Here is a 27777-nt window from a genome sequence, read left to right as displayed (position 1 = left end):
TTTTCTGGGGTAAGTGGGGTAACCATCAGTTCAGTCTCTGCAGTTAAGGAGTCTGATGGCTTGGGGGTAGAAGCTGTTGCAGAATCTGGTCGTGCTGGACCGGATGCTGCGGTACCTTCTTCCCGAAGGCAGGAGGGAGAACAGTTCGTGTGAGGGATGAGTGGGGTCATTCACAATGCTGGTTGCTTTGCGGATGCTGCGGGTGGTGTAAATGTCCGTGATGGAGGGGAGAGAGACGCCGATGATCCTCTCAGCTGTCCTCACAATACGCTGGAGGGTCTTGCGGTCAGAGACGGTGCAGGTCCCAAACCAGGCAGTGATGGAGCTGCTCAAGATGCTCTCAATGGTCCCTCTATAGAAGAGTGTGAGGATGGGTGGAGGGAGACGGGCCTTTCTCAGCTTCCGGAGGAAGTAGAGACGCTGCTGGGCTTTCTTGGCTGTAGAGCTGGTGTTCAGGGTCCAGGTGAGGTTATCTGCTAAGTGGACACCAAGGAACAATCTCCACAGAGGACCCGTCGATGTTGAGTGGAGAGTGGGTGTGTTATTAAATGCGAGGAGACGAAACTCTGTCGTCCGGATGGGAGTAAAACTACCGGAGGACCACAGAGTTCAGTGAAAAACAGTACATAACTCTGGCTGTAATTTTCTCAGAAGATGTTTTAGAAAAAAAAAGATACATGGTCATTCTGGACGGGAATAAAATCACAGAGGACCTCCTATTAAAGAGAAATTTACCTCAGGACCCCCTGAGAAACTAATCCTGTCCAGATAGAGATTTTCACAATGGTTAAAATGTTCTTTTTGTTTTTTATCATTGCTGTTGTATAATGCTCTCCTCTTTTTTTAGACTGCCTCAGAATCCTCTTATTCACAGTGGCCTGTTTAACCGTGTCTCTGGGTGGTTGTTATTCTGGAACAGTATAAAGTTGTGTTGTGAAGTGTTGTGAATGTTGGTGTAGTAATGTTAAGGAATGTCTCCAGTGGCCTTGAAGCTACAGGATGTGACTCAGTCTTACCTGTGTGTCCTGAAACCAGCAATATCAGCCCAGGCTTTCAGATGTGTGTGTTATATAATTCATGGTGTAACATAATAAATGCAGAATTACCCAAAGTGCTCATATTTTTTTGGTGTGCCTTTTAGTTCTTTTTCTTTTCCTTTTTTTTTTTGCTTTCCCTCTTCCCCTGTCACTTTTCGTCTCCTGCTCTTTTTGGTTTTATGGAAGCTGAAGCTCTTTGATGGCGCTCATCCTCTCCTGCCCCCTTTTCCCCTTTTTTTCCTCCTCTTTCTGTTATGTTTCCCAACGCAGGACTCCTCTGACCCCCCTGCCTGGCGTAGAGCCCTTCTGGGAGGGGACTAATGGGAGCAGCTACAAGCCCCCACCTTCAAGCCCTAAGTGAGTGCCTGCACCTCCTGCAGCTGTGTGTGCTGGCTTGGCCGCATGCCCCAACACAGCGGAATCCCCAGCGCTGAATTAACACGTGCAGTGTTCATTCAAGTTGATACACTCGTAAGAAATAAAGGTTTCTTAGTGTCTCAGTTGTAGGGTTTTAGGTTAAACTAACTATTTAACTATACATGCACACATTTTACCTTTTCATTTAATGCATCTCTCTACACAGAACATTACACCATGCTTGCCTGGCACCTTTATTTTTCAAAGTGTAAGTTTGAAATGAACACTGCACGGGTTAGTTCAACAGTGGGGCTCGTGCTGTGCATATGCGCTGCTGGGCACGGTTGTTGTGGGGGGCTGTTGCCCCCGAGGTGACCCCCCGCTCACTCCCTGCTGCGCTCAGAGGAGACCCCGGCCTCTTACCACGCCTGCCTGTCTTTATAACGCACGCACACCTAGCTCTAAACAAGCCTGCTGACCTTCACTGCTGCAGCTGTCGTATATGTCCAGCAGAGGGCAATGCTGCTTCACGTAGTTTCTTCGTGGCGGAATCCCCACACAGGCTCCACGTAATGATTTATTTACAGGGAAAGGCTTGGAGAGATCCTGCTTCCTTATGTAATGCAAACAGGGAAGATAAAAACAGGGTATGCTGGATTTTTTTCAATACACTGCCTGTCCAAAAAAAAGGGCACACATTCACTGTGGCATTGTTTTAATAAGCTTCTGCAATGCCACAAGATTTATTTCAATCCAGTGTTGCATTAATTTTTCATCAAGATCTTGCAGCAGCACATCCCAAAGATTCTCAATGAGGGTAAGATCTGGACTCTGTGGTGAACTCTCTCAATCCATTTGTGAAAATGATGATCTCATGCTCCCTGAATCCACTCTTTCACAATTCCAGCTCCATGAATCCTGACATTGTTATTTTGGAATATGTCCGTGTTCATCAGGGAAGAAAAAAATCTTCCATTGATGGAATAACCTGGTCTATATTCAATATATTCAGGTAGTCAGCTGACCTCATTCTTTCAGCACATACTGTTGCTGAACCTAAACCTGCAGACCAACTGCAGCAACAACCAACCCCACATTATTTACTTGCTTAAATCCAGATGGGGAATATGTTTTTTGGTCAGGCAGTGTACATAGACGCATTATTACGTGCACATGCTTACTTTTATCTACAGTGTCAGCTAAAACTACCTGTACCTATACATAGTATGTACTCCTTTTGTATTATATGTAACCTCTGTAGGTATATAGGTTTTTGGTCACTGTCTATAGCTCATCTATTGATGCATGTGGTTTAATCAGCCACACTTCACGCTGACTGGATACCATGTGGGAGGTGGTGGGCCATTCTCAGCACAGCAGTAACACCAACATGGTAGTGGCTGATAAGTACAGTATGCACAAATCAAACATACCACATAACATTAAGTAGGTCCCAGTATGCTACCACAACAGATTTGCCACTAAGATGCTCATGATCCTGTTGCCAATTTGCAGGTTATCCCTTGTGACCCACTTTTAATAGGTACTAACCCCTGCTAACCAGAAAAAAAAAACATGTAAGACCTGCCTGATGTTTTGTAGGTGCTGTTCTTTTACAACATGTCTAGGTATTGCTGCAAAGTGTGCACCACCTTTAAAAATAGACCACAAGCCAGAATATCCAACCAGCACAGGTTCTGTGGTCAACTGTAGTTAACTGGTGAATGGTAGCAAACACTGTGTACAGCAGTGTGAATGGCAAGACAAAAACATGGTTTCAACACCTACAATGTGTACCAAGAAGGCAAATGTACCAAAGTTTTAAAAAAAGTCTCTTATGCAGTGATCCTAGTGCACTAAAACCTGCATGCCAGTAAAAATGGTCCATTGCCAAACAAATCAGGGTTTGTCTTTTGGTGGGTAAATGGGTTCCATTTTGGCCCCATACATGGATGTCATTGATGGACCCTATTAGTGTCAGTGATGGAACCAGGCAGAGTTAAACATGGGTCCTGGATCTGGATTGTACACTGCACATGGGGCTTATATTGGACCTATGTTAGATTAAAGTGGGTTTTAATGATGGGGCCAATTAGAGAAGTCCAACAGAGTCCCAGTAACAGCTCATGTACAAACCGACCCAGAGCCCATGCCCCCCTAATACCACCTAACTAATTATTTATGGCATTTTGTGGACACATGTATCCAGAGCAACTTACTAGGTTGTTCCTATTATTACATAATTGGACCAATGAAGTGTTAGGAGTCTTGCCCAAGGACTTTAATTGGTGTAGTACAGCATCTATTTACCCAGAGCAGGAATTTAACCGTAGTCTCCAACATGATGTGCTAGCTCACAGGCAGGAAGTGATGTGATCCAGTGTGTCACACAACACCAACCATTCCAGGGGACTGTTCCTCAAGTCTTCATTATTAAATTTACAGTGTACAAAATCAAAAAATAAAAATAATCACAATGAATGAGAGGAGATGTGTCCAGACTTTTGCCAGGTACTGTGTTAGAATTTTCAATTCTGATATACCATACAGTATGACCCATTGTTCGCGAACACCACTTTAGAGAAGATTAGAGAAGAACCAGTTGGCACCATGTACTGTAGGTATGAAGCACCCAAACCCCACCCACCCCCTGTGTTTTCTGGAATGATGGTGCTCCATCCAGTACTTTTGGGATGAACTGAGAATGATGGGGGTTGTGGAAGTTGGGGTAGTGATTATGCAATATCCTGACTAAATTCAATCAAATTCTTGCAGCAATGCTCCGAAGTCCTTTAGAAAGCCTTTCCTAGACAGTAAACACTTTTAATGTCAATTGAAATGCAATCTACCTCTCTTCTGTAGCCGAATCTTGAATTTTATCATATATTTAGTTATTAGTATTTTATTTGATTTTATTCTGTGTTATTTTATTCGTGGTGTAGGTGGATGCACTGAAACACAATTTCTAGTGTTTTAATCATCATCCCACATCATCTCCATTTCAGATTTGCAGAGTTCGCTGCTAAGCGTCCTCTGTACCGCCTCTTTGTGACCAGCACACCCCTGCATACGCGAGCGTGACCGCGCTGCGACGTGCGTTCCTGCGTCTAAACCTCTTAAATGTTACATTTTCCACTTTGATGTTTATGTTGCAGATATAATACAGGTGTAATGTGTTGAATATATATGAAGCGTATCTGTATTTTGTTTATTTGAATTAAGTTTACCTGGCTTTTGATACATGTGAAATATTTAATGGTGTAATTTACACATTTAAATTTTAAGAATGCTTTTTTTTGTGTGTGTTTTGAACTTGTGAGGTGGTGAAATGAACAAACTTACAATTTTCACATTAAAGGATCAGATTTACACTGTAAAAAGTTTAATGTAAATCATACAGTAAGATAACAGCAACAATTACCAATAAAGGAGTATAAAATAAAGTAATTGACTGTGGAGAAAGATTTCAGCATATTAACATATAATAAGAATAGTAATTCACTGTAAATAAATTAAAGAGTATTACAGATTTTTTTGTCATAAGTAAATGCACAATAAAACTCTTTACAATAACCATATCGTCGCTGTTCAATGAAAAACACTTATCTCCAAAACAGCAACTTTACCAGAGGGAGAAAAAAACTTGTAAACTTTCAATAGAAGTCAATGTAAAAAAGAGTTCATTTCAGGTCATTTTGAAGAGTTTCTATTGGTCCATTCATCAAGAAATTTTGGCACAGCGTAAGGGACAGTTTGCCAGTTCAAATTATGTTGTAAACAAAAAATCTACAAAAATGGAGATAAGTGTTCTTCATAGGACAGTGACAATACGTACTTTTAATATTTGGGGTCTTTAGTAGCCACTGAAGTACTGTAAAAGTAGAGCTAGCCATACACTGTAAAATACATTTCTCTGTAAATTAGCAGCAAAATTGTGGCAGCAGAAACACTGCAGTTAACATAAACACAAGTCATGCTTTGCAGTAAATAAAACTGCAACTTGCACTTATTGCCTACAACACTATATAACTGAATACCCAGGCAATGGTCGTCCTGGTAGGCAAGAGTTCACACTGACAGTGAGTTAATTGAATAATATCAAATGCCAATGGGATTCAATAGGAAAGATGTAACTTTTGTATAAAATGTAAAAAAAAAAAAAATGTTTAATTAAGATAATATTTGGTCAAAATATGGAGTAAATTCTACCCAACCCAAATAAGTGTAAACTGTTGATTCAAATGTATTTAGTGGAAATGTGTTTGGGGAGCTTCTGCATAAGGTAGATTTGTGTGTTTTTATCTGGTGTTTAGTTTTGGAACTAATGGTAAATCTTGGGTAACGTTTTTAATCACTTCTAATCACCTATGTTTCCCCCCAAAAGTTACTGTTATATATAGAGGTGTGGTAGCTGTTTTTATCAGGCATCCCAATATACATTGCATATCTTTATCTACAGATTTATAATAGAACATCATTAAACATCATTATTTACTGTATTAGTTTACTGTAAAAATAGAGAAATTGGTTACAGTGAACATCACATTTAAATATACCATAGGTTTAACATTCGCACTACATTTGTATTGACTTTTAAAATGAAATAGGTTTGAAATTATGGATCTGGATTTTTTACATTTGAAACATTTTTTATCTTACAATTTTAAGTTGTTATTTTTCAAGTTATTAAATTTCACAAGTTCAAAGCATTTATTAATTGCGACATTAAACATTTCAGGTTAATCAAAAGTCAAGTGCATTTCATTCAAACATACAAAATGTAGATTAATACATATCATATGGTACTTGTGTCAGCTTTTAAGCTCCATAAATATGACTCTTATTTACAGTACACTGTGTAATGAAATGTAAAGAAGGTGTGGTTGTTTGTTGTTTTGGTAATATAATAATTTGATAGTGTTCAATTTGAGCTTACTCTACAGTTATTGTTTAGTGCCAAGTGATCTTTGCAGATATATTTTTCCAAAAGTACATCTCCAGTGTTAAACTTTTCATATTATATCATATCATATCAGCTGAAATGGCAGGAGTATGTCTGGAGAGTCTGGAGGATGGGCCAATTTACACGGGTCATTTATTTGTAATATAATGTATTATATGGCTATATATTTTCATGTTTAAAAGATGGGTTAAGAGAAGGGAGCTGTATTTGTCTCTGTATTTAAATCTTATTGTCCTTATATTCACTAAAAAAATTGCATTGACAATCCTAACTTTAATCTTCTGACACTTTATGAAAGCAGAGAATTGAAATATTGAAATGAGATAAAATTTATTATCTCTATTTTATTGTTTATGCTGTATTATTTTTATTGTGTATGACGGTAATCTGTTTGACAATCACTTGATGTTGTATCAACTACAACAACGTCAGTTAGATGTGCTTCAGGTATCACTTTCTATGGTGTCATGTCTATAAGACTCTATGAACGCATTTAACATATAATGCATTATAAACATGGTTATAGAAGTATTTATAGAAATGCGTAACACATTATATCCTTGCTTATTAAGCTTAATGAATTTTATATATTTAAAATGCATCATAATGCATCATAAGCTGTATTAAGCTGTCTATTTCCATTACGAAAGTCTTTTTTTTTTTTTACTTGGAGTATATGAAGACATGTTATAATATGTTATAAATGACTATAAGCTATTGTAATGTCAGAGTCTAGTATATTTCTCATAGTATATAAGATTGGTGGTTAGAAATAAATAAAGCATAATGCACTATGCAAGCATTTCTAGTTATTGATGTAGAACATACTATGAACACTATGAACTTATGATAATACATTCCATAAAAAATCCAGATAAGTATTATGCTTGTTTTATATTTTTACAGCCATGTTTACAGCAATGCCTTATGAGTGCATTATAATGTGTTATAGATGTGTAATGCGTTTATCGAGTTTTATTGACAACCAAAAAAAATTATTGTGTCTTTACATTGCCTGAGAGGTGTTTTTAATCCATGTGGAAAACTATATACAAAAAATATATACAAAAGACTATTGATAAGCAAATCTTTTTAATTAATACATATTTTTCCTATTATAAATGAATCTGTTGAAATAGATAGACCTAAGTGCTCTGATTCTATTTCTGTGTAAGCGTGCAGTATCTCCGTCCTAAAGACGAGTCTGGATTCTCCTCTTTGGTGCATCATATTGTCTCTTGAAGCCGGGGTGACGTCACTGCCTCCAGAGTTGATCATCAGTAGGCAGTTGCTGTGGAAACCCAGTTTCGTCACTGCAGCCATTAAAAGCACATGTCCAACCCGTAGTGATTCAGCAGAAACTGCAGCTTCAGCGAAGACATGGTGTTACTACTACTAATGATAAAAAAAACATTCTGGCTCCTTAAATCTGCAGATTTTATCTCTTGTTCTCTGGATTTTGCTTGCTTTGTCTCTCTTGGTGTAATAAATGCTCTCCTAGCCCACAATCTGATTCACTTCTTCTTAAAATCCTTCTTAAAATTCTCATTACTTTAGTTATATGTTTTAGATGTTTAGAATTCTTATTCTTTCATTTTCTTCGAATAAAGGATGAAACATGAAATTAAAACAATAAAAAAACACTCAAATATTAATAAAAAGTGAAAAGTATGCTCTCAGCGTTTCTCATCAAAGAGATATGAGTAGACATATCCAGAAAGAAGAGATTTTCATGCAAGATTCAGCAGCTTTCACTCAGGGCCCACAATGTTAATGCAATGCAATGGCATAAAAATGGCCACTCTTAATTGGTTCAAAATAAATATTTTAGGATTCTCCATATATTATAAAGGTAAAAGCTATTGGAGGAAGTCCTTACCTGGCGACGAAGCTTTTCAAAGGTTCTTGAAACTGACACATGTCAAACACGGCTCATAAGAGAACATAAAGTGGCATACACAGCATCTGTGGCAAGGGTGTCCAGTCTTATAACCAGAAAAATCACATGGTCAAATAGCTTAGATGCAGATTTGGCAAAAAACTAGAAGGTGTGCAATGAAAACCTGCAGCTTCACACACTGGAACTTTCTGGGTAAGACCAGACACCCCACTCCATGGCAATGGTCAAAGAACCCTTTGTGGCATCTTAAGTTATTTCTTAGCAGCTAACATTGTGCATCTGGGTGAAACTGATGAAACACAACAGAAACAGTACTCTCATAAAAAAAGTGTACAGAGAACTGTACAGAATAGGTCGATTGTGTGTAAGTTCATTCAAATGGCCTAAATAATCATAACAGTCAAATAAATCTGCTTTTTTAAGTGACACCTTGTCTTGTTCATTGACAACAAACCTTCCAACCTACTCTACTACTCTACTCACAAGGTGACTTCATAAACCAGTGATGGAGAACTGCAGTCCCGGAGGGCTGGTGATTTTCCTGCTCAAACCCACCCTATCCAATTCAGCTCTTAATTACCACATTTAATGGACATATTCAGGCAGAGAAATTTGTTAAAAGGTGCATAGGTTGATCTCCATCCCCTATTTCTACCATGAATACGTTCTCTTTCTGGTTAAAGTAATTTGTTAAGGTATTTTTCTAGTTCAAGGAAAAGAGGCAAGACTTGTTGTATGACATTAATGGTACTCACAACATTTGCTGCTCATTTGATAAGCTGCATATCATACATCAGAGACAGATCTCTTATATTATTGACTCCGGCTAACATGATTTATTTTCTTTCCAAGGAATTGAAATAGGTTTGGATGCTCCATCTAAGGAAAGCCCAGACTATTACAGTCTCAACAGGATCAAATGTGTTTGATGTGGATGTTGTCAGTGGTAAAGATGCAAAGAGTTCTGACTATGGTGCCACCACAAATCGTATTTTTCTTTCTCCTTCAGGTCTTCTTCAGGAAAGATGAGTCCAGAGAGTGTCCGGTCTATTGGACCACCATCCGAGTCCTCGGAGGACGGCTCACGAGCTAAGAAGTTTCCTCAGAGTCCTGCCAAGGAGAAAGAGCTGTCCTTATACAAGAAGACCAAACGAGCAATAATTAGCAAGAAATACAGTGTCTCTAAGCATGAAGCTGAGGCTACCACACCTATTGAGTTGATAAGCCGCGGCCCGGACGGTCGCTTTGTCATGGATCCCACTGACATGGAGACGCCTGTCAAGCCCAGGCGTATCGAGGGCTTCCCTTTTGTGGAAGAGTCAGACCTCTACCCTGAATTCCGGCAGTCGGACGAAGAGAACGATGATCCAGGACCCATGCCTCCAATGATGGCCACTCTCAGACCCCATCAAATCTCTCCTATCTCTTCCAGCCAGGAGTCTTACTTGCAGCCTCCAGCCTATAGCCCTCGCTTCCAGAGGCCCTTGGAAGGTATGACCATCATGGAGAGCAGCCGACTTCAGGCCACAGGGCAAATCCGTGGTGCTCCTCATTTTCGAGCCTTTTCCCATGGCCAGTTCTACGGCTATTTGGGCAGTCATGTAGAACCTGAGCCTCCTCCTCCTTTCTACATGCCCGAAACCAGCCCGCTTAGCTCGGTCATGTCTTCACCCCCTTACCACATCGAAGGGCCTTTTGGTCATCCCACAATACCGGAAGAGATTGGCGAGGGAGAGATTCAACACTATGCAGTCTCTGGCTGCGCCCTTCCCTTGACGCACACATCCCGTTCCCCGGACATCTGGCAACGGCCTGATTTTTCCTTTGCCACCATCGAGGGTCCTCACTTCATATTCCCACCCCCTCACCCTTTGCAGTTTCACCGGGAACCTCCTCTTCCTCCTCCACTTGTTCTCCCTCCTAGTGCTCTCCCACCCGCTTCCATCCACATACCCTCCTACCCTGGTATCCTGCAGCTGGAGGCCCCAAAAAGTCGGCCAGGCAAGTCTCCCAGCAAAGTCAAGCCTCAGGGCCTTCCAGCCAAGCGTTTACCTATGCAAGAGGCACAGAGTCTAGGGCAGCTAAGACACACAAGCCACGGTTTGGGTGTGCCAGTATTGCCTTACCCTGACCCAGCGTCTCACATGGTTGGCCCTAGCTCATTCGGAAGCCTGGATACGCGCTGGTACGAGCTAACTCCCAGGCTCAGCCCCAGACAGCCCCGCAGGATGGAACCCAGTATGGTGGTTCTCCAGCCCTCCCGCCTCTCACCTCTTACTCAAAGCCCCATTAGCTCTCACGAGGGCTCACCAGAGATTGTAGTGCGTCCCAGGCCCCGTCCTAGCATCCACCCACCCATCCCTCCCGAGATGGCTGAAATTACCTTGCAGCCCCCCTCTTCTGTCGCCTTCTCGAGGAGGTCCTCGCCCTCTTCCTCTCCTGCTCAAGGCCAGGGCAGCCGAAGGGCAAGTCCTAGTTACCGCTCCCACATGGCCTTTGCTTCCTCAGCAACAAGCTATCCATCCCAGTCCCCATCACCCCCCATGGAAAGCAGCAACCTTTTTGGGCAGATGCCAAGCCAGAGGAGGACTGAGGAGGAGATCCTTCCATCAGAACCCTCTCCGCCCCAGTTATCAGCTTCAGGGTAGGTGCAATGGACTTACAGGAAATCAGTCAAATGGTTCAATTACCATTTGTCCTCTGTCTAACACTTTCTTAAGACCATACTGCAATAGCTTTTATATAAATGTATCAGTTTTGTTAAATAAAACTAAAATAAATATTAATAAATATTGTTTACAGCAGATTTAGCAATGTATGCCAAAGAAAAAATATGCATTGAAAAGTCATGTGCTCTATGCTAAACTGCCCTAGATGCCTTACATTTTTCAAACCATTCAAAAATCATTCTCTACATAGATGATTCCGTGCTTTACAGCAATGTAGCTCTCAGTCTCACTAATGCTGCTTTTCATGTCAAACATCAAATTTCATTCATAAGGTCTGTGAAGCACTTAAAGACACTTGTCTTAGATTAAAAAGGAAATGAACTACCAAAAGTTTAACGTTGTGAGATTAGGACGTTGCAGATAGCAGTCCAAGGCAGGATGGATTATTTGCTTCACAGATATGGTGACAGACCTTTTGGGGCTCAGTCTCTGGAGAAGTGCCATTTTAAGTCCATTTAAAATGCAGTACCAAAGCCCCTTAAAAGCCTGGAATCAGAGGGACACCACCACTGGACCCCAGCCTTTCCATTCTGTGTCATGCTTTACCCTGCCTTTCACCCAACAGGAGGAACCCCACATGTGCATCCCAATTGACCATTCAAAATGAAGTCAAAATGAAGCCCTGCTTTGACTAACTCCAGGCTTTTTAGGATGATTTACAGTATGAATGAAACGAGGTTGATTTAGACGTGTCCAGCACAGCAGGCACAGGGCTCATCGCCTGTTCCTTATTAATCTGACCGCATGATTGCCTCTCCCACACACCCCCTTTCTCCCACCCCCGCCCCATCACCCAGGTCACCCCAGCTCTGACTGCCAGGGGGAGGCTTGTTGGGCGAATCGCGTTGCAGGGACTGTCCGCTCTCATCTGTTGCAATGTCGTCATCATCTCAATTAGGGGCAGTTGGTCATTCTTGATGACTCCTGGAGTCTTACCTGCTTTGTTTTTGATTGATCTCAGCTATCTGGGCAGCGTTGTTGTGACCAGGTCCTCTACACCGCAATAGGTAAGGGTTGGATCCATGTCTGAAAGGGGGGGGGCAGCAGGTGGGGCTTTTATTCACCTTGTTCTTTAAAGGGGAATACGAGTCTGTGGATCTTGATTTCTTTAATTTGTTGCACCAACCTGCAATTTTGTTCTCTTTTTGTTTTATAGGTAGCCACACATTTACGTTCTGCAGTCTTTGAATCCTATATGCATTCTCATCTTGGTATGCATATGTGAATTTCCTAGTTATCGATTAGCAAATCTGGCATATATCATGTGGTCAACACAACCTCATGCTTTGAACTGCTCAGGGACAGGAAGTACATTTTGAAAAACTCCATTGATATACCCTTATTGACAAAAAATAACACAACCTGGATTTAAAAGTTATTACAGATGTGGTCTGATTACATACTGGATTTTGCCACAGGAGGGAATAAAATTCTATATTCCACAGTCCTATAAAGTCTCTCAGTGGTTGCTTTGGGTAGTGTACTTTTTGTACATTTTTCCCAGTTCACAGATTGATCCATTGCCAATCAAGCATTTATGGGACTTGCTGGATGCCAGATTAGCCAACCTAAGAATGTGCAGGATCTACAGGCCCAGCTGAAACATCTGTGGAAAGCCGTGGCGCAGGATGGCATACGAAATCTGTCATGTCTCCATGCTCAACCTTAACTTATTTTGTATCTTTTAGCAATAATTGTATTCACTCTCTTACATATATCATTATTACATTCCTATCGTACACCCTGTGCAAGGAGCATCACAATGCTCTTGGCTACCTTACACCCTGTTAACAGTCTATTTTCAAGTCTTCCAACCGCGCTGTTAAAATAGCGTCAGAGTTTAGGAATAAATCTACACTGATGGTCTGGTAAGTGAGGTGTGTTCAGGTAAATTTCTGGCATGTTGCTTTTTTAGCAGCAGAAAACTGCTACTATTGTTGAGACTTTTAACTCAACAATAAACAGAATAAAGAATAAAGAAAAAAAAATCTCCTGCTGAGACACACAAAGTACCGTGCTGTTAAGATACGAACGCACCAAAATCAGAGTGCACCTGTCAAAACACACTCCTGATTAATTAAGGGAATTATTTCATACCTTTTGCACGTTTTGAGCGACACACCAACAAGCCTTAAATCCAGCTGCGTGATCCGCAATTGAACCATGTGTTATAGATCTCTAAAATAGAGCCCGTATATCCATGTATAATTCTATTTCAACAACTCCTTCCTGGTGCGCTATTTTTTGGTCAATGAGTGTAAGTTCATACAAGATAATGAGGGCTTGAAAACACACAGTGGAGTAAAATGTTCTCCGTATTCCATTTGCATGGTTAATTACACTATAAGCAGCATTCGCAGTACATTTACTGTGAATTATTGCTCAGCTTCAAAGTAGGAAAGCAGCAGTTTTGCCTTCTGGACTTTTCAAGCATGAGACTGAGTTGCATATTGTGGTTCATTTTGGGTAAGTGCTTTGTCCAGGAGTCACTTTACACTGTTTACCAGCACATTAAGGAGAAATGTTTTTAAACATTTACTGTGTTCACAACTCACGTTCACATATACATCGCCATAAAGTCAAAAAGTACATTTGTACCAAAACTGTTTGGACTGCAGAACACTCAGCTCATGCACTTACCTTTGTAATGGGGAAAATACTACTGGCTCTGGGCACCAAATCAGCCATCGCTTTTTGATTTACCTTCTTTTTTTGCCCAGTGAAGTGCTTTTCAGAGTATTCCCCTTTAAAGTTCTGTTCCATGTGCAAAATTTCCATGCATGCCATCGCTAAATATTGCTCTTCAGTTGAAAAACGAAGAAATATCTGATTAAATTCTTGTTACATTTGTTGTCCGAGTGCTTTGTTTTATTTTTCATTATGTGACTGTTCCCAAGTAGCCATTTTCCCCTCCCGCCATCTCTCCCCCTGTCAGCATGGTGAAGCCCATTGTAGACAGTATTCATGTCTATGAACACATTTTTGATGATGCTTTGTCGCTCAGCTGTGATTTCCCCCCTCTACTAATGGTTCTTCATTTCTCTCGGCAGCCCCGGCAGAAGGACAGCCCCTCTCTCTATAATGCTATATCTATTTCTTGTTTTACCGTGCCTCGTCAGAGCCGTGCGTGCGTGTGTGTGTGTGTGTTTGCGTGTGCGAGTGTGTGTGCGTGCGAGTGGCAGAGTATGTGGGCTGCCATTTTTATTGCCTCCATATTGTATTTGGATGGGAAGACTGTGAATACACCCTAAATGTTTGACAATGCTTAATTATATTATATTCAATTGCTACAGTATTATATATAGTTATATACAGTATTATAATTGTGTTTTTATATATTATATCAGGGGTGTCCAAACTACGGCCCGCGGGCCATTTGCGGCCCGTTTCCTTTTTTGGAGCGTCCCGCGAGGTATTTTTGAAATAGAATGAAAGTTGGCCCGCTGTTAAACAGGTTTTTATAATGTGAGATTCAAAGTTTGGACACCAGGTGTCAGAAACGGGCCAAAGAGTCTAAAAGAGGAGAGGGTGCGCATTTCTAGCGCAGAAAAACGGGGCAAAAGAGTCTAAAAGCGGAGAGGGTGCGCATTTCTAGCGCAGAAAATTGGGGCAAAAGAGTCTAAAAGCGGAGATAGTGCGCATTTCTAGCGCAGAAAAACAGGGCAAAAGAGTCTAAAAGCGTAGAGGGCGCGCATTTCTAGCGCTGAAAAACGGGGCAAAAGAGTCTAAAAGCGGAGAGAGTGCGCATTTCTAGCGCAGAAAAACAGGGCAAAAGAGTCTAAAAGCGGAGAGGGTGCGCATTTCTAGCGCTGAAAAACAGGGCAAAGAGTCTAAAAGCGGAGAGAGTGCGCATTTCTAGCGCAGAAAAACGGGGCAAAAGAGTCTAAAAGCGGAGAGGGTGCGCAGTTTTAGTGCAGAAAAACGGGGCAAAAGAGTCTAAAAGCGGAGAGAGTGCGCATTTCTAGCGCAGAAACACAGGGCAAAGAGTCTAAAAGCGGAGAGGGCGCGCATTTCTAGCGCTGAAAAACGGGGCAAAAGAGTCTAAAAGCGGAGAGAGTGCGCATTTCTAGCGCAGAAAAACGGGGCAAAAGAGTCTAAAAGCGGAGAGGGTGCGCATTTCTAGCGCTGAAAAACAGGGCAAAGAGTCTAAAAGCGGAGAGAGTGCGCATTTCTAGCGCAGAAAAACGGGGCAAAAGAGTCTAAAAGCGGAGAGGGTGCGCAGTTTTAGTGCAGAAAAACGGGGCAAAAGAGTCTAAAAGCGGAGAGAGTGCGGATTTCTAGTGCAGAAAAACGGGGCAAAAGAGTCTAAAAGCGGAGAGAGTGCGCATTTCTAGCGCAGAAAAACAGGGCAAAGAGTCTAAAAGCGGAGAGGGCGCGCATTTCTAGCGCAGAAAAACGAGGCAAAAGAGTCTAAAAGCGGAGAGAGTGCGCATTTCTAGCGCAGGAAAACGGGCCAAAGAGTCTAAAAGCAGAGAGAGTGCGCATTTCTAGCACAGAAAAACAGGGCAAAAGAGTCTAAAAGCGGAGAGAGTGCGCATTTCTAGCGCAGAAAAACGGGGCAAAAGAGTCTAAAAGCGGAGAGAGTGCGCATTTCTAGCGCAGTAAAACGGGGCAAAAGAGTCTAAAAGCGGAGAGGGCGCGCATTTCTAGCGCAGAAAAACGGGGCAAAAGAGTCTAAAAGCGGAGAGAGTGCGCATTTCTAGCGCTGAAAAACAGGGCAAAGAGTCTAAAAGCGGAGAGGGCGCGCATTTCTAGCGCAGAAAAACGGGGCAAAAGAGTCTAAAAGCGGAGAGAGTGCGCATTTCTAGCGCAGAAAAACGGGGCAAAGAGTCAAAAAGCGGAGAGAGTGCGCATTTCTAGCGCAGAAAAACGGGGCAAAAGAGTCTAAAAGCGGAGAGAGTGCGCATTTCTAGCGCAGAAAAACAGGCCAAAGTGTCTAAAAGTTGTCTAGAGTTTAATATTAAGAGACATCATGAAATTAAACATGAATTTGAAAAATTTTAGTTTACACAACACTGTCAAAGATAAAGATAGTAAGTCAAGTAAAATGGTGTGTAAATGAAATAATCAGGAAAAAAGTATTATTTAAAGTGGTATATTTCATTATTTGTTTTATTACAGAGTGTGGCCCATGACTTCAAATATATTTCTCCTTCTGGCCCCCAACAAAAAAAGTTTGGATACCCCTGTATTATATAGTAAGGCATGCCTCATTAAGTAATGTCTTACAGTAATGTCAAGCTCAGTATTCAAAATTGACTGATTTATTTGTTTTTCTGAGCATGCAGAAAGACACTGTACACTGATACTGTAGCTCATATAATAAAAGCAAAAGTAAAAAAAAAAAAAAAAAAAAAAGTATACCTCTCTTTCCACTCAAATAACTTTCTGCTCCATAATTGTCATGCTAAAACAAGCCCGATTCTGACAGTGTGGATGTCTTGGACTGGTTTATAGGTAATCTGGTGCGCCTATAGCTTGGCACTGACAGCAGTAACTTAAGAAGGATTGGGCCAAGCCATATGTGGCCAGTGTTTTATCAGTAGTGGGCCACTGGGCAGCTCTGCCACTGTGTGATAGCTCTGCCTCTTTTTTGTCCTCTGCGCAGAAAACGTCGAGGTATGCCGAGTGGCCCTGCAGGGTCTGAGAGGATAGAAGCACTGAGATACCAACGAGTCAGAAAAGCCAAGAAGGTTGCTGTCAACAACAACAACTCGAAGACCAGACGGAAAATAGGTGAGGATTCGCTCTTTGAAACTTTTATCAGCAGAGTGCTGCAGGATGCCCTCTGTTGGCGCTTTCCCACTGAATTGTACCGACACTCCTCGACTTTACTCCACTCTGTGCGTGTTTGAGTTCAAATCAAGGCATTCACTATCATTCATTTTGCATAACATACACTGATCAAGCATAACATTATGACCACCTCCTTGTTTTGTACACCCATTATCTATTTTTTTATCTTTCATCTCCACTGAGCAAATAGGACACTTTGTAGTTATATAATCATATTATATATATATTAGGTACCACTTTAAAATAAGGCTACCTTTATAAAGGGTTTATGAATGGTTTATAAAGGAGATTATTAACGGTTATAAATTAGGCTGCAAATACTTTAAAACTCATTAATAGGCAGTTAATAAATAAATAACAACATGGATAGAAATGACAACAGTGAGTTAAAAAAATGGCAAAGTAGTGATTCCACACTCATTTCTACTGTCAAACCTCAGATCTTTCTAGATGCTGATCTTACTTTGTGTTTTCCATCAATCAGCATTAAACTGGTCATGTTAATATATTTGTATGTTTAACTATTTACTATAAATTAAATGTCTAAGCAAACAACGGATCAATGTTGCCTTTTTAATGATTGATGTGTTGTAACTGTTTATCAATGGTTTTAAGGCATTTACAACCTAATCAATAATACTTAATAATCTAGTTTGTAAACCATTTATAAGGGTAGTCTTATTTTAAAGTGGTGCCATATATTATATGTAGTCCTGTATACTTTATTATTATTATTGTCATCCTCCTTTTACCCTATTCCTAAGTGATCAGAACCCCATAGGATAGACCACCACAGAGCTGCTATTATTATTATTTGGGTGGTGGGTGGTTATTCTCAGCACTACATTGACTAGCCCTGATTTAAATGGTGGTGGTGTATGAGGTGTTAGTGCATGTTGTGCTGGTATGCGTGGATCAGACACAGCAGTGCTGCTGGAGTTTTTAAACACTTTAGAGTCACTGCTGGACTGAAAATAGTTCACCATGAGGAGGTGATGTCCTCAGGGCAGCATCTTGTGTCCTGAGGACGACCATACACCCATAAGGTGGAGCAGCTAGAAAGGAGTACATAATGCACCTTATTCAATCCATGCCCATGTTTAAACGAAAGTGAGGCTGGGTGGGTAGTTTAGGAGCACACCTCCATGAATTAACAGTGAAAGCGGTCAAAAAATGGGCAGAAAATAAGTGCAAGGTTCCCCGGGCTGTTTCACTGAAACACTTCAGCAACTGGATTAAAGGATAATGTGCAGTACGTGGAAGGTAGCTAGGTAATTGCCTTTGTTTGCTGTATTGAACACTCTCATATTAGCTAACTTGATACTGTAGCTAGTTAACTATTATATTCTGTTTTTACTGACCGTTAAATACACTTGTTAATCAATTATTTATTCTTATTTATTAAGTCTTAGCTGGAAAACTGGGTTTAGCTAGCTTGCTGTCTCTCTCTGTTAACGATAATCTGGCTAGATTGGCTGGCTGGGTAATATTGATATAGCTAGCCCTAGCTAGCTAGATAGCTAGCACAGTAACATACATCTTAAATTGAAATAGCGATCTAGACTGATTTTGTGAATCCATTCACAGTGAAGGACGCAATCTTTGGGGAAACTATAAAAGGTTTGACCCAGCGCTTTGACGCTGCTTCCGTCCCCCACAGCCTCGTTTTGGTAAACGATGGCGACGTAGGTGAATGAGGCAGGGACACAGTGCTCACAGTGTTTAAAAACTCCAGCAGCACTGCTGTGTCTGATCCACAAACTCTAACACAATACCACCAGTGTCACTGAGGTGCTGAGAATGATCCACCACCCAAATAATAGCAGCTCTATGGTGGTCAATAAAGTTCATAGGGGAACAGAAGGACTACATCAATTCTTAACAACCATTTTCAAAGAGTCCACCTCACTCTGAGACTGTGACGAGACCAGGACCAATTTTTTGTTGTCGTAAGGTTAGACTCCTTAGCCACCAATTTAAGAAACATTTGTATCTCATTAAAAATAAAAATAATGTTAAATAAAAAATGTGATTGCCACTGTAGGTTGGAGATTTTACAAACTGCTGGTTTCGGGCTGGATGTCTGCATTTCTTCCTGTATAAGTGCTGATTTTCTGTGATCAATCAGTGCCCTGCAAGGTTTACAAATCACATTTTAGTCCCATTACAGCTTGCTAGGAACCACAAGTGAGCAGGCACTGAAAAAAGTACACGGTTTTAGGTACCAGGTACCAAATTAAGTACCTAGTGAAACTACAAACAAGCAGAGCAGAGTCAAGTTCATTAGTAAAGGTATGATGCAGTGTACAAGCGCCATGCATCTATCCAAAATAGCCAATGATAGCCTTATGCTGTAGTGATGATCCACTCAGGAAGGTGCTCTCTTTACAGGTCCCTGGTTCTGGAACTTTGTTTCCCCATACATTTAACAAATGCGTCCTGTTTTGCAGGCCTCAGTCACATAGTCTACAGTATATACATCAGCTGACTGCATCCAAGCAGCTACAGCACAGCACTCACACAGAGGTGTGAGTAGTTAGTGCTTTCAGTGACTGCTCCCTATATCCTATCTTTCTAAAACTCTTCAGTGTGGGACCAAAACTTTTTCACAACTTTCTTACTCAAAATAGGGCTGCAACTGATTATTATTTTGGTAGTCGACTAATCTGATGATTATTTTTTTTTGATTAGTTGATTAGTCAGTGATTATTTCTGCAATGTCCTCCACCTCTAAAACAATAGAAACAGCTGGACATGAGATTTAAAGGGCACTTAAATGTCTAGATGTTATTTAAATGTGGAAAGTACTGATATTTAGTGATGAAATATGTAATCTGTTGAGTTTGGGCACTTTTGGAGACACAGACTAAGTTGAGTATAAACTATGTGAGTGAGCCATTTACCCCATTTATCTCCCATAGCGTTTCTGTCCCCAGCACTTTGTGTAATTTGGTACTGTTACAATTTAATGATTAAATGATTATATCGACTAATCATTGCAGCCCTAACTCATAATGTTCTGAATCATCACTTTCAAGTGTCTGAGTCAGTTTGGCTTCCAGAAAACCAATTAGACTTTTTTAAATATATACCATACACTACTGTATATTTGATTTTACCTACGAATGTGTGCGTGTATGTATGTGTGCACACATATCATATGTATGCTTAAAGAATTGGGTTGTGTTCCAAATTGCACACAACATACGACTGTATATAATACATACACTCTAAAAAACAGAGGTACGATATGAGTACTTTTTTGTACTCGAAGGTACATTCTTTATAATTGTACCCTCAAAGGTACAATATTGGTCTTTACAGGGTCAGATTTGTTCCCTCTGAAGTACAAAGTCATTTCTAACAGCAATAAGTACAAATTTGTACCATTTAACCAGCCAAAGGGTACATTCAGTATTCTGCATCACTGTACTAATGAACAGTATATATTTAAATTGCACATTTTTTATTTGAAAGCCAGACAATTTTGTATCATCAAGTTTTTGAGCTATTTTTAGTTGATGACAATGTTTATAATCTTTATAATCTATACTGGCACAAAAACCATGGGTACAAAAAAGTACTTTCACTGAAAGGTACTTTTTTGAACCTTAATATAAGGTACAGCCCCAGCGACAAGCTTTGTACTCTTTTAAGTACAAATCTGTACTTATATTTCTTAGAGTGTAGTGTACTTCACCAGTGTTCATTGCAGTTGCAGTTTTTACATTATATCAAACTTTCACAAAATTAAAAACGTGATGAATGGACCAATAGAACTGCATCAACATGACTAAAAATTGCAGTCTCAGTTCTCTTTGAAAGTAAAGACATCAGGGGCTGAGCCAGTTGGTCTCTCTAACTGCTACATGCTTGTGTAGTTGCCCTAGCAGTGCTGTAATATAAAGAGCTATACATGAATCCTAAATAGCAATATTAACAATAATGCTTTCTTAACAACTATTGTTCTTAGTTCTGAAATCAATGTATCGTAACCATTGTTAGCCTCATTTCCATACAGAATTGTGGCAGCCAGTGAGGGGAAGTAGAATGTCTTGCCCAGTAAAATTGGTGGACTGAGAGAATTCATGTTGGTTGCATACTACTAGAGGTGTAAAAATGCATCAAATCAAAAGCCATGTTTCGATCTATTTATGAAATGTTTCTGCCCACTACAGTGAAGTGAAGAAACTCTGATAATGGTGACATTTTAGTCACAAAGTTTAGCTTCTCTCCTTAATTTCTATGCTGTTAAATAGCGAGCAGTTTCTTTGTAGACATGAACACACTAAGGTGCACCTACTACCTCATTCCTCAGCCTTTTTAGCCCTGGTCTGGAATGGATTTTCGAGTTGCTCATCATATATTCCTTTGTCTTTTGATTCGAACATAATAAGCTGTTTTGCTGCCTTCTTAATTTGCTGGCTCATTTGTTTGGTCCACAACCATGACAGTGGAGCTCTGCTGCTCGTTGGAGCTCAGCAGAGATTGGTCAGCCTGATTTTGACATATCTGACAATGCAGAAAATTGAACAACCTTTGATGTCTGGCTTGAGGTGAAAAATAACATTAATATATGAGTTTTTTTTTTTTAACCAATAAAGTCACTCAATCGATGTGAAAGAGCCTTAAGAGTATGCAAGCACTGATGCTGGCTTAACAGCAGTGCTCGCACACACACAGTATGAAGTGGTTAAAATAACGCTTGTCAAGCTTTATCAAGTGAAGTCGTTCCTCGTATTACTTCCAGCGGATTTATAGATTAGCCTAATTTCCATGCCTTCTCAGAAGCTCATGTAGATGCTGGAAATTCTTTTTGTTAGATTTATATTACTTTTAATCCTCACTGAGCTGTGAAATTATCACTTGAGTAAAAATAGCAGTACCACTTTAAAATAAGACTACCTTTATAAAGGGTTAATGAATGGAGAGATTACTAATGGTTATTAATTAGGCTGCAAATACTTTAGAACAAATTAATAAGCAGTTAATAATGACAACAGTGAGTTAACAAAAATGGCAAAGTAGTGATTTCACACTCATTTCTACTGTCAAACCTCAGATCTTTCTAGATACTGATCTTACTTTGTGTTTTCCATCAATCAGCATTAAACTTGTCATATTAATGTTTTGATATTTTAATATTTGTAAGTATGTTTAACTCTTTACTATAAATTAAATTACTCAGTTGAATTAAATGAGTAAGCAAACAACAGATCACTGTTGTCTTTTTAATTGATGTGTTGTAACTGCTTATCAATGGTTTTAAGGCATTTACAACCAAATCGATAATACTTAATAATCTAGTTAATAAACCATTTATAAACCATTTATAAACCATTTATAAGGGTAGTCTTATTTTAAAGTGGTACCAAAATAGCTTGTGTAAGTCATGTCTAATATTTCACTCATTTATAATCTCCTGCTTTTTTTTCCTTCATCTTAGATTTCTGTTTCTTTTCTTATTTCTTATTTCTTACACCCCTTGTCCACTTCCGTCCGACTCTGTAACCTCAGTGATTCCTATCCCTTCACTGGATGCAGGTGTGCCGCCCTCTCAGACCCAGCAGCCCCACACCTCTCAGGTCCTCCCGCCAGAAGAAGCTCTCTACCTCCGCAAGAAGAAGAGGAAGTTGACCAGACAGGACCCGTACACCCGCTTCTCCGCTCTGCTGTACCGCCGCCCGCCGCGAGAGGACCAGAAGGCCATTTTGGCCAGCATGGACACAGCGGACTCGGACCACGCCACTCTCCTGTGAGGGCCCACAGACCAGGCCGCACACTCTTCCCAAAGCCCACTGAGATCCTGCACTGAGTTCATCCGGGCACCTCGGCTCAGCCAGCCACGCTCCACGTCTACACCTCTACACCTCCACACCTCCGTCACCTCCTCCTCTCTTTTTTACTGTCCGATTCTTTTCTTCTTTTCTCACCAAGACTCACCAAGACATTTGTTTATTTGTCAGTTGCTGGTTAGATAATTAGTTAGTTAGCAAGTAGTGTTCCAAGGTTTTGCTCCAATGCAAGATTACCTCAAATAAAGAATTGGTAGATTATTTTTTTTTTACACTTTTACTCCCCTCAGTATTGGCTCCACCCCCTTCTTCTTCTTCTTCTCCTCCTCTTCTTCTTCTTCTTCCAAGGTCAGCGTAGTTTTTTTTTTTTTTTTTTTTTTTTCGGCTCATGCGTATAGTTTACAGCTTTCCGGGCTCCTCGTGACTTCTCACGACTCCTCACATTCCTGCACCTGTTCCACCACCACCACTCTGCCAGTAGTTTCACTCTGTCTCAGTAGAACACAGGGTTCTCGAACGTAGACCAAATATACCTCAGAGTCACACGAGACTCATCAGCTCAACACTGCTGTACAGACAAGCGTTCAGTACAAACCGTAACCTCCGGGCAAGTCCAAGCGTCAGGTTCAGATTCATTCGTTTTTCGAGAAGTGACATACATATACATGGCATTTAGAGAGATTTAGAGTCTCTGATAGAGGATTTACACTGAGAGTATAAAGAATAGATACGTTTCAGGTCTCTTTAAGGCACCATGACTGTTATGCTCATTATGGATGGTATTATTACATACGCTAAAAGTATGTAGTAATAATAAGCATTGTGTGTGCATGTGTGTGTGTTTATTTATTTGTTTGTATGTATGTATGTATGTATGTGCATGTACATATATGTGTGTGCCGTGCTAAGCTAAGCTGTTCTGTTAGTCTTTTTATGTTTATGTACTTTTATGTTTTTTTTCTTAATTTACACAGGGAGCGTAGGATCCTTCATTGCTCCTCCAGACACATGGAATGATCAGTATTTCCATTCTGGCAGAGGAAGGGGCCTCACTTTTTCAAAGCACAACAGATTCACGCCTTTTTTTCTCTTCTTCTTCTTCTTTTTTTCCGCTGAAGTAGAGCAGTAGGTAGGGAAAGACGAGAAGTGAAGAGATGATGATGATGATGATGATGATGATGGGGGAGGGTCTGTATTGCTGTCGCTGAAGCACTAATGAAGAAATTATACAATAATACTGTAAAGGGATCAAAAGGTTTACCCAGAGATGCACACAGACTAATTTCCACAGAAACCAGAAAGCTGCTATGGCCATGAATGTGCATTATTCTGAATATACTCATCGTTTTCGCTCATTTTCTTGTTTCAATTTCTGTCTGCATTGGAGCAAAATCTTGGTAATCACTGTGATTGATGTGATGTTTTGAGTTGATGCTAGTTGATGCTGGTTTTTGTTTTTGTGAGCTCCGATTCCAACCATGCTATAGAAATGCCAAAAAAAAATTATATAAGAATACTACAGCTTTCTTAATCAATAAACCTATTAAGTGTACTGTACTGTGAGGAGGATAGGATTTTGTGCCATATTATACTGTAGTATTTCTTTTCCATCTATATGAGATCTGTATGAGATCTATATGTGAGATTTATATGTGAGATCTATGAGATACTCCCTTTATCCCTATTCTATCCAAAAAAACAGGCATGTTTAGGCCTTAATAGGGCTCCTGAATGCTTGCCTCCATTTTTATTTTTATTTTTTTTTACCATAATTTTCCTCACGTTCGTTTATAATCAAGTTTTGAATCAAACAGACGTAAACCGACTGCCTTCGTGGGCCATTTTTGTAGCCTTTTGTTTTTTTTTGTGTGTGTGGTTTAACTTGGCTGCGAGTGGAAGCAGCACCCCAGCGCCGGTCTGTCTCCTCTGGAAAGACCTTAGAGGGAAACGCCTGCGAGATGACAAAGGCTTTCCCGTGTGGCCAAAGTTTTTTATTGTGTATCTGTCTATCTATCTATCTATCTATCATCCAAGGGTGCTTCTTTTCTACCGGTTAATATGTATTCTCACTGTCAGGACAGACAGACATATCTGGGCTCATATGTACATTCACTTTTAGTGGCCAATGTGTTTTAACATGAAGGAGCATGTTGTTGGTGCTGGTGCTGATGCTGATGCTGATGCTGGTGCTGATGCTATTGCTGGTGCTGGTAAAAAATGATAACGGTGCTCCACTTGTGGGCTTGCTTGTTGTTTTTTCAGATTAGTTTTGGTAGTTTTTCCCGGTCATGGAAAAGCTCAGAAGGGTGTACTGTATGTACTGTAGCTTGGCTGAACAGTTTGCTGCTACTTCTTCTGTCACCCTAACAGAACTCAGAACAGAAATTAAGATAGAGCAAAGATTAAAGATAGGATTAAGAAGATTTTTGGTTGGTTCAAACGCGAGTCAATGGCGTTCACTGTTCACGATCATGATTAAGCCCCTCCCATTGGCCAATCCAGGCGTTTAGTTCTTTTTAAACAGCCTGTTTCAGGTGCTATCCAACTTCGGGAGTCTTCAGACGAGACTGTAATCACTTGATGTTGCTTAAGTTCAACTGAGTTGATCTTCCAGCGGACGTGGCCACTGCTCGTCACTCTAACACCACAGTATTCGATGTTTAGGAGTATGACATCATCCACGTACGTTTTTCGGATCAACTCTTCTGATGTCTACCGTGGCATCTTGATAGCATCACGTGTATTTTTCTGTTTTTATGGATTTCCGTATTCATACTTGACTTGACACCTGGGTGCTGAATGTGATCACCAACTTGCATTTACGTTTTCAGCATTTTACGTTGAGAACATGTGGATGTTAACACTAGAGCTGGCTTGTACCTCAGACTGAGCTGAAGTAGGGAGAGCGCCTGCTGGAAACTGCCTGCCGATGCAGTTCCCTTTTAGTCCTTTCTGTTGTGATTGCACTTTGTTAAAAACAGGACGTCCTTTGATGTATTCTCTGCTTAATCGAGACCAGCGCACTAGAATAAAGAAGAAGTGTCCACGTGTAGACATTATGACGATAAAGACGAAAAATTCACTTTGCCTTGGTCAGGGGGGGGTTTTGATTGTCTATTAGTTCAACACCATTTTCCATTTAAGCTTATAGATCTAGATGTACTGTACTAAGCTAAACACAATTTTATTTTTAAGTTGGCACAAAGTTTTGCTACCTTTTTATGTTGTGTGAACTGTTTTCAGTATCTTTTTTTTTTTGTATTTTTTCAGTTCTGTTTTTTTTTTAACATCTGTAATTGCTGTTCCATTTATAATAAAGAAAAGATAAAACATGTCTAATTAGAAAGGAGTTACTCCTCCAGTTATAGGGAGCTGAGTTAGGAACGCCACCACGATGCAAGTGGCAACACAAGTTTAGATAGAGACGTTCAGTATAGGTCACGTAGTTCAGTTTGAAGATGTGCTCATCAAGTATTTACAATACATTTATCTGGGCAATTCTTTGTCAAATATGGTGCTTTGTAAAAGATATAGAACTATTTAATTACCTAAATGAAAGAAAAAAAAATATATATATATATAAATACAAATATATTGTTTTTTTTGTTGTTATTTTCAAAAGAGTAATATCAAGAGGAATATCCAAAATACTAGGAATGTACTGTACTATGTCAAAAGACTGTATATAATATAGCATATATTGCACAATGTATGATAAAATTTTAGTAATTTTGAATAAATTGGACAATATATGCACGCAACTGAATATATTCATGAAACATATTCCCATATTTTGGATTCAGTTTCTAACAGTGTGTTTGTATATTACTTTTTCATGAGGGTTTCGATGCATGAAAGCATTTTTTTAAGCTTCGGAAAAACGCAAGAATAACAAAAAAAAAGAGAAAGAACAAAAAAGAGAATAAGAAAAAGAAGAAGAAGAAAAAAAACATTTCAGCTGACCCTGCGTTTGAAATATTCATCAGTCTCATATTGAACTGGGGTGGGTTTATTTTGCTGTTAGTCATATAGAGCTTTTTTTACGCATCCAAGTGGAAAATAAGATCATTTAGGCCCCGTTATAAATTAAACAATATTCTGTGTAGCAGCGTCTCCTGGTAAAGAGACTGTGCCAAGCAGGAAGTGTGTGAACGCTCTTACAGACCTACGTCTGGATGATTATCATAAAACTGGCACATTCACCATCAGTGTAGAATCAAAACTAAAACACTTGCAATAAAAACTCTGAGGGTATGATAAAGTGAACTCTGGAGCTCACAGCTGATTGTGTCATTCAGTAGCACTGTAGACGTCCTAGAGTGGCAATGAGCTTAATAGAGCTGAATAGAACATTTTTATTATTTTTTTTTATTGCATTGTATTTATTTATTTTACATGGCATTTATATACATATATATATGGATACACAGAACAAACATTAAATGACATTTTTTACAGTTTTATTTCAAGATAAACGTTTTCCATTTCAAGCCATCGTTTGAGTTTGCATAATTTTGAATAAAACGATCATCTTAGTAAAGCTTGAGTCTTTTGAGTTTTGATTGTGCATGAATCATTTTTCATCTCATTTTTTGTCTCATTTATGTGTTTTATATGATGCCAAGCAGGCCTGTCTCGATAACCATGTATGTTGTTTGTACAATATATTGTCCCAAAAACTTTGAATAGATGATTTTATTGTCATTTTAAGACTTATAAATATTTTATGCCACTGATATAATGATACATAACAGCATAACAAATAATGCACATGAATGTTTAATTATTTAGAGTTATATTTAGACACTGGAATTAGAATAGAAATAGAAATAAATTAAACGTATTGAAATAAACTTAATTAATGTTACATGGTTCTTTGTGCTAAGCAAAACATAATTGACAATATTATAATATAAAGTCCGCAAAAAAGGATTGAGGTCATGTCCATCAATCAAGTATGGTAAATCAATAATGTAATTATTCTGACAGGCCTAAGTGTGCTAAGTGTGGGAGAATGTAGCTAGGTTAAATTCTAAACAACACAGTTTTTGGCCTGTTTAATTTTAGATGACTTTATAAGCAGATCCACTCAGTGATTCAGTGAGTGTGTTTACATGCAATTCTGTTGTTTGAATCTGATAATTCAAGTAGACATAAAAACAGCATACTCTGATTTCTTAGATTAGCGAATGGTCTGAAA

General features: G+C 39.7%; 1 protein-coding gene across 5 annotated transcripts in view; it reads left to right on the top strand.

Annotated features, from left to right (window-relative positions):
- igsf9bb (immunoglobulin superfamily, member 9Bb) overlaps positions 1-26360 on the top strand; it is a 204558-nt gene extending 178198 nt beyond the window's left edge. Inside the window, exons 18-21 of one of the 5 annotated variants that reach the window (XM_049466492.1) lie at positions 1308-1394; positions 9267-10901; positions 16595-16722; positions 22327-26360. In XM_049466492.1, coding sequence (XP_049322449.1) covers positions 1308-1394; positions 9267-10901; positions 16595-16722; positions 22327-22541 — 2065 coding nt within the window. In that variant the 3' untranslated portion in view covers positions 22542-26360. Of the gene's footprint in view, positions 1-1307; positions 1395-9266; positions 10902-11947; positions 11994-16594; positions 16723-22299 lie in introns of those variants that run through there. The other 4 variants (XM_049466491.1, XM_049466494.1, XM_022676039.2 and 1 more) reach the window with 4 other exon arrangements.
- The last annotated feature ends 1417 nt before the right edge of the window (positions 26361-27777 follow it).

The sequence above is a fragment of the Astyanax mexicanus genome, chromosome 17 (genome assembly GCF_023375975.1).
Source record: "Astyanax mexicanus isolate ESR-SI-001 chromosome 17, AstMex3_surface, whole genome shotgun sequence".
NCBI lineage: Eukaryota > Metazoa > Chordata > Actinopteri > Characiformes > Acestrorhamphidae > Astyanax > Astyanax mexicanus.
This window is presented reverse-complemented; position numbering and strand designations above follow the sequence as displayed.